Source organism: Mugil cephalus, chromosome 17 (assembly GCF_022458985.1).
Source record: "Mugil cephalus isolate CIBA_MC_2020 chromosome 17, CIBA_Mcephalus_1.1, whole genome shotgun sequence".
Taxonomy (NCBI): Eukaryota; Metazoa; Chordata; class Actinopteri; order Mugiliformes; family Mugilidae; genus Mugil; species Mugil cephalus.
In genome coordinates, this window is record NC_061786.1 from 22,091,681 (window position 1) to 22,099,399 (window position 7,719).

General features: G+C 39.8%; 1 protein-coding gene across 2 annotated transcripts; it reads left to right on the plus strand.

Annotated features, from left to right (window-relative positions):
- Positions 1-704: 704 nt before the first annotated feature.
- On the plus strand, positions 705-6,811 carry pank2 (pantothenate kinase 2). 2 transcript variants are annotated; one of them, XM_047611757.1, is made up of 7 exons: positions 705-1,085; positions 1,569-1,921; positions 2,356-2,609; positions 3,077-3,220; positions 3,495-3,618; positions 4,742-4,867; positions 4,969-6,811. In XM_047611757.1, the coding sequence occupies exons 1-7, from the start codon at positions 872-874 to the stop codon at positions 5,017-5,019; spliced, it is 1,266 nt and encodes a 421-aa protein (XP_047467713.1). In that variant the 5' UTR covers positions 705-871; the 3' UTR covers positions 5,020-6,811. The 2 variants fall into 2 exon arrangements, with proteins under 2 accessions (XP_047467713.1, XP_047467712.1); XM_047611756.1 differs by having other exon boundaries at positions 706-1,085; positions 3,077-3,253.
- Positions 6,812-7,719: the final 908 nt, after the last annotated feature.

Genomic DNA, 7,719 nt, shown 5'->3' on the forward strand with positions numbered 1-7,719 from the left:
TAAATATAAGGATACAGAATATACTGTACAAAATACACAAACAATGTGTAAAAAGTGTGGTTTGTTTATTTGCCCTTTTAGATAGAATCTATATGACATGGCCAGTAAACTTAACCTCTCACCTGATGAACATCACGGAGAGGATCATCCCGGGCCACCTCTGTCATTTAATTCACAACAACATGGACCAACTGCAGTTTGCCTAATAACCAGTCATAGGTGTGGAAGACGCTGTCATCTGACTGCTGCACAAACATCTTTTATCACCGTCATAACACCAGTAGCACTGTGAGGGCCACAGTCGTCTTCACCTGCTGAGATGACTGAAGTCCTTGAGTGTGTGCAGGTCATTGCTCAGGACTTTCTATGGTTCTGTGGTGGCTATTATTTATATATATATATATATATATATATATATATATATATATATTATCAATTTCAATTCCCTTTCCACACTGTATATACATTATTTCCTTTTATTTATATTTTCCTCTCTATATTTTTCAGAGCGCTGTTATTTTTTTTGTATATTCTTTCAATTTGATATGGTTTGTTATTATTATCTATATATATTCTTTACTGATTCTGTGCTACGGTGACAAGGAAATTTCCCCTACGTGTGGTAAATAAACAATGTCTTTTGTCAGCTACTTCCTGGTTGCTGTACTCGCGCTCTGATTGGTGTTTGCGTCCTTCAGTCACGCCATGGCCACACCCACTCCAGTCTTGACAGCGAGCGTTAAAAACGACACAGCTAGCCACTTACCTAGCTAATTAGCTAGCCCGTTACGCTCCGGACTTCATTGTCCCGCATTAATGATTTAAATTTATCTTAAATTTCAGCATTTATGTAGTTAAATTGGTCATTTCAATGGCGTTCAATGGCCACCAGTGCGAGGATGGCAGTGTCGACGAAGACGAAACACCCTCGAAGCAGCCGCGGTCCGACAAGGAGATGCCCGGTTATTTCCGAAACGAGCCCAACAATGAGGCAGCCGCGCCCGCAGGAAGAGCCGCAGCGGACCGGCGGAGCTCCAACGCGACCTCGAGGCATCGGAAGGACTCCGTGAAGAAAACAAGGCCGCGTAGGTGTTTACGTCGCTAGCTCGGGTTTAGTGTATTTACTGGACAGCTTGCATGTATGCACAAATAAAGAAAAAGGCGTTCCCTGTTTAAAAATAAATAAATAAATAACGGATTTTAATACAGATTGTAGAAGAAAAAGATTTGCTTGAATTCTTAAAAATAAATAGTGCGTTTAATTGGGATGACGATTAAAAATAATTCGTTTGGTAGTGGTTTTCAGTGTGATATCGGTGAGGTGTAGTGGCAGTAAATAGCCTGTATCTTTTTTTGCAACAAGATGGCGTACGTGGTACACGCTGTACTGTTGCTTAAAATGATGGAGCTGCTCATCGTTGTATGGACCAACACAGAGAGATCTCCTCCATTTCACCACATTTTCACAACGCATTATCATAAAGTATTATTCTTCAATGTAATGCATTTCATATTATTCCTGAATGGTGCTGAACAGATCTTTGCATGTATTATGTCACATAATGCAGCATTTCCCTGGTTTGGGATGGATATTGGAGGCACGCTGGTGAAGCTCGTGTACTTCGAGCCCAAAGACATCACTGCAGAAGAGGAGCAGGAGGAGGTGGAGAATCTGAAGAGCATCCGGCGATACCTAACCTCCAACACCGCCTATGGCAAAACGGGCATCAGGGACGTGCACCTGGAGCTGCAGGACCTGACGCTGTGTGGCAGGACGGGCAACCTGCACTTCATCCGCTTCCCCACGCACGACCTCCCGGCCTTCCTGCAGATGGGCCGCAACAAGCACTTCTCCAGCCTCCACACCACCCTCTGCGCCACCGGTGGGGGGGCGTACAAGTTCGAGTCTGATTTCCGCACGGTGGGTCTGCAGTTGTAATTGTTTTTTTTTTTGTTTGCTTTCACGGGCAGCAAAGCACTTGAGACTGAGCCAAATGTGACTGGAGTTTGTCTAAGTAACATGTCAAAATCAGATTGCACTAATTTGACTAAATTGGTACAATATGTGCGTCGTTTTGAACAAAATGTGGGATGAGCAATTGGGGAAGAACAAAACGTTGTTGTAATTTTTTTTGCCGCTGAAGGACGCGGCCATGTTTTCTGTTTGTAACAAAGCCAATTCCTTTTCAGCTGAATGAAAGTTCCTGTTTTCTGACCTCCTGCATTTCCCTCCTCCTCCTCCTCCTCCAATTTCCTGCTTCTGTGTTCTCCTCGCCACATCCCCCTCAGTGATGATGTTATCCGTGCTCTCTTTTCCTCTCAACCCCTCAAAAAAAAAAAAAAAAAAAAAAAAAGATGGCAGACCTGCAGCTTCATAAGCTGGATGAGCTGGACTGTTTGATCCGGGGGGTGCTCTACATCGACTCGGTGGTATCCAGCGGCCCCTCCGAGTGCTACTACTTTGAAAACCCCACAGACCCGGACCGCTGCATCCAGAAGCCCTACACGCTGGAGAATCCGTATCCTCTGCTGTTGGTCAACATAGGGTCCGGGGTCAGTATCCTGGCCGTCTACTCTGAGAACAACTACAAGCGAGTCACTGGGACCAGGTAATGTTCAGTATATTACTGTTAAATTATTATTTACTGCAACAACTAATAGGTTAATTGATTATATGATCACTATTTAAAATAGACATTAGGTTTATGATGTTGTGTATTTTGTAAAATATGTGTTTTTGCAAAGCAGATTACTGACTCCAGCCTTTATTTGTGTTTTGTAAATAAAATAATGAGTAAACAACACAAAAACTATAATTTAAAGTTTGAAATACGTTCATTGAACACATGTATTATGTTTTCGTATGTGGTTTCTCTGTCTGGTGGCTGTGTAAAAGGAGGATTTATGCTTCCTTCATTCTCCCTCAACATAATGGGACCCTTATGAATTGCTCATATTTAAGTCTCTTCTTGTAATTGTATTCCCCAAAAATAGACAGAAGTCTGCCACAAATGATGGTTTCAAGCTTTCTAGAATAACAAACAGCTTACACGTAGTCTAATCTGTGTATCTGCAGCCTCGGCGGTGGGACCTTCCTGGGCCTGTGTTGTCTGCTGACTGGCTGCTCCACTTTCGAGGAAGCCCTAGAAATGGCTTCTGAAGGGGAGAGCACCCGCGTGGACAAGCTGGTTCGGGACATCTACGGAGGAAACTATGAGAGGTTTGGACTGCCTGGCTGGGCTGTGGCCTCAAGGTGCGGTTTACAGCTGCTTCCTTCGTTCTTATTGTAGGATGCAAGCCTTTTTTGTTGGTGGATTCCAGCATGAATAGAATGAAACGAGAAAGCACTAAATTGACTCTCATCAAATCCGGGGTGAAAGCAACAGCTTGAGTCCCTTCAATTTTAAAAAACATCTGTGTGTAAATACAGCTCTGTGTAGAAGAGACAGTCTGGAGATGCATCGTATTTTTATTTATTTATTTTTTTAATGTAGTTTTGGCAACATGATGTCCAAAGAAAAGAGGGAGTCGGTGTCCAAAGAGGACCTGGCCAGGGCGACACTGGTCACCATCACTAATAACATCGGCTCCATCACCAGAATGTGTGCTCTCAATGAGGTTAGTAAGGACGCATCAAAACGGGTTGTAACTTTCTAAACTTTCTACTACACAGGTTTATAATGAATTTCTGGGTTCTTGAAAGACTTGATGATTTGCTCCTGTCGACTGTTTCCTCTTTGCGTTCAGCCTCTTTACGGTGCTGCCTTGTGGCGTCTTGATCAAGCAGCATTGTACAGGGCTATGAAGGCGTAGAGGAGGTGAACTACGTTAGAGGTTGATCTAGGCTTTCTGGACCCCCCCTTTATACTCCATCCACCTGAGACATGTTCACTGAACTGAGACTACTCCATCCATGGTATCTATCTCCACTAAATTAGACTAGTAACTTTAGTGGGATGAATATTTAGGCAGATTTTTATGATGTATTTAAATTAATTGACATTACTTGTCAGTTACTTGACAGTTAAGAGTTGTTTTTGTTAATTTTGTCCAAAGGAAAATCCAAATTCTATTACGTATGATTCAGTTTGTAATAGCAACAAAAAGGAAAATATGTGGTGAAGGTGAATATGCCACTAATATGGCCTATTTTACAAAGTCTTGTGCTCATATCTGGGGAAAAATAACTTGTGTTGACTGCTAGGGATGTGACGATTACAGTTTTCCTTAGTACGATTATTGTCAGAGAATTAATCACGATATTACGATAATCACAATTATTATGTGTTGATTGATTTCACAACTTTATTCATATGTAAAATCACATGAACACTCCTTAAAGTTTCCTTTATTTCCATCTTTTGATGCCAAAATATAATGATATTACTAATTATATGATCCAGTATTTATATTCGTACACACATGCACCCGAGCAAAAAGAAAACCACTTTATGAAACGTCGGATAATTTAACGTGTAGCGTCGGTCACCACCATCATGTGATATTGTCAACAGACCAGCATGTAGCGAATATGTCGGCGTTTTTTGTTCCGTTTGAGTTTCCCTTAAATGTGGTTCCAGCATAATGTTTTCTGACGGTATTGTGGAAACGTTACTATCAATTAACTGTAGCGCTTAATATCGCAATTAATTTTGAAATCGAGTAATCGTGACATCCCTGTTGACTGCTGAAGTGTTGGTAATATTTCATATTTTCATCTGTATTCTCCTTCTTTGCTTAGAATATCGAGAGAGTTGTGTTTGTCGGAAACTTCCTAAGAGTGAACACTCTTTCCATGAAGCTGTTGGCTTATGCCATGGACTACTGGTCCAAAGGTCAGCTCAAGGCCCTCTTCCTTCGCCACGAGGTGAGCAGCTGTACCCTTCACCCTCCCCCTCAGAGACCAGAAATGATTAGTGTTGAAGGGGTTTTCTAACTGCTTCCCTGTGCTGTTTCTGTTGTTTTCAGGGTTACTTCGGTGCGGTCGGAGCCCTGTTAGAACTCCTGCATCCGTCCTAATCCACTATCCGCATCCAAAGAAAGTACCTGTCAATCTGCTGCAAAGGCCCCTTTAGCACTTTAGACTGTTCACAATCAATTTCCACAGTGGCATTTTAACCACCCACCAGGTACCGGTAAATATTTCTTTTGTGGTAGGCACGCATTCGAAAGTCCTGTTGTGTTCTCAGACAACAAGTGAAGTTTGTAAAGGAGTGAGTTAAGTTAGCAGCAAATGTGACAAAATGATCGCATGGAGGATCTTGCAGAACTGAACCCGGTTTGGTCTGAAACGTTTCTAGGACATTCATCAGGGTTGCCCGAAAAATACTTTACTTAGAAAGCACCTTTCATCAGGCAGTCTTGTACTGCTGACTGTATTAACGGCTCAGTGGGGCATCAGAATCTGGGCCAAATATCTGGAAGTACTTTCAACTGTTTATATTACCTATGACGGGTACCAGGTGGATGAGAGTCAGTTTAAAAGCATAATTCTCTGTTGTCAGTTGTTATAATGTTAGAAAATTGTTCAAATCCCCAACTTTTCAAGACTTAACAGGCTCAGACTTGTTTGTCTAAAGAACCATTTTAAACCCAAAGATGTTTAGGTTGGGTTAAACATTACTTAAATTTGCTGATTATTATGTTACAAACAGTTTATTTTCCTGTTGATTTGTCAATAAAGTGACAAATAGTTTGATCTAAATAAGATGCTGAAACAAACCACAGCAGTTACTCTTGTAAAAGTATAATATTAAATATACTTTGGTTGAGCAACTTCTCCTTTTCAGAGAACTCTCATCGACCTGGTTAACTAAAACACTGCAAATTATTTACGACCACTTTCTATTTGTTTTTTAAAGCCTGTGAGCATTTATTTATTGTCAGTCATTTGATTTGAACTGAAGGTGTGAACGGCACTTTAACAGTTACCGTTTTCCTCACTGTATGTTGTTTTCTCATTTAAACTTACTCTTACTCACTCTTTGTTTTTGATACCAAAATGGATAAAATTTTATCACTTACTCCTCAATGGAAATGTCAACCAGTTATGCAAAATACTGTTTGTTTTTAGATCGTTTCTGCCTCTGTGAACAGTAAATATTCTACTGTTAAGCTAATTTTCTGTATTAAAATCCCTAACCTTGTGAATTTAAAGAACCCAGTTACTGTATCAAGGAATCTGGTCAGTCATCTGCCCTGCTGAAGTGCCCTTTAGCCACTGTGTTCCTCTACATGAAGGGGTTAAAATCTGAGATAAATATCTATAAATGTGCACAGATGGTACAGATTATAACTGTTGCATTATATCCTTGGATTTACCCAGATTCAAGAAAAAGTGATGCACAAACTTGCATGTGCTCCAGTGGGTGTTTTAAATGTCTACAGAAATGCTTTATTTTTTAATGTAATTTACATCTTTGTCAATCTCTAGTTTTTAAGACGTGTCCAGGCTGATGTCTCATCCGTCCCATTTTAATTCCACCTGTTTGTCAGTCCACTCTTGATTACAGGGACCATAATCAGTAATAAACTACTTAATGAGGTTTTACTCACTACATGGACAGTGTTTCAGATATCAGTTACTTTAGATTACAAATCTGCAAATTACACATACAGGAAGTTTATTTTAAATTGAAGTGCCTGTCATGTTTTGTATATGATATGATAACGTGATTTATTTTTCTTTTATGAGGCAAACTGGTGTGTATTTCGTTCCCTTTGGTTTGCTCATACATTGCAAAGAAAACTTTGTACTTTTTTTTTTTTGTCACATTTCTTATTGAATTTCCCTATAAAATATGAACTTTTATCTTTGTGAGTAATTGTGGTGTTTTATTGCATGACCTGGAAATTAAAAAATTATATTATTGGGAATCTAGTTAAGCTGAGGGTGTAGCTACAATTAGCAGCGAGCTAACTTAGTCTAGCATAAAGCTAAACTCGGGCTAGCTGTTATAGACCAACAAGAAGACTGCTGTCTAATTTGTGTTATTTAATATTGTGACTACAACTATGTTGTACTTTTGGATGCACGTGGAAAGAAAATGGTTAAATATTTAAGTTAAATTGTTAATCTAGTGTAAATACGGAGATAAAAAGTTTACAGTTATCAGCCGGGTCATTTAGCCTAGCATAAAGCTAAACTGGTGGCAATTACTTGGCAACCAGCTGAGACCTAATAAAAGTATATACATAACTCGCATTAAACGACGGCTAATTATCGTTTTTCTTAATATATTTGTGTGCAGTTTTTACGTTTGTACTGGGTGAAACGGGGACCTTTAATAATGTAACTGAGGTAAAGCTGAAAAGCTAGCCTAGCATAAAGCTAAACTAAGGCCAGTTACTAGGCAACCAGTCAAGGCCCGCCAAGACGTCCGCACAGGTAAACTGGTGAATAGCTGAATAGCTGTTTGTGTGTGAATAAGAGGTCGTTTGGCGCTGGTAAGTGGACTTTATTTTGGCTAGCGACAGCTAAAATAGTCATTTTCTTGTCTTTATGTTGAGCATTTAGGCTAAGGTAAGCTGCTAGCTATCTATGCTTTAACAATACACGTTAAATTTAATTTCAGAAATCTGGTTTACCTTAATACAGGTGCGGTTGATAACTTTTAGCTATTTAGCTAACTGAAGGTAACAATACAGTGGGCTATTTTCTTAATTAGTGTTTAGCACATCTAAACATGGTGATTACATTCTGTTGTCTTCAAGTTTTGA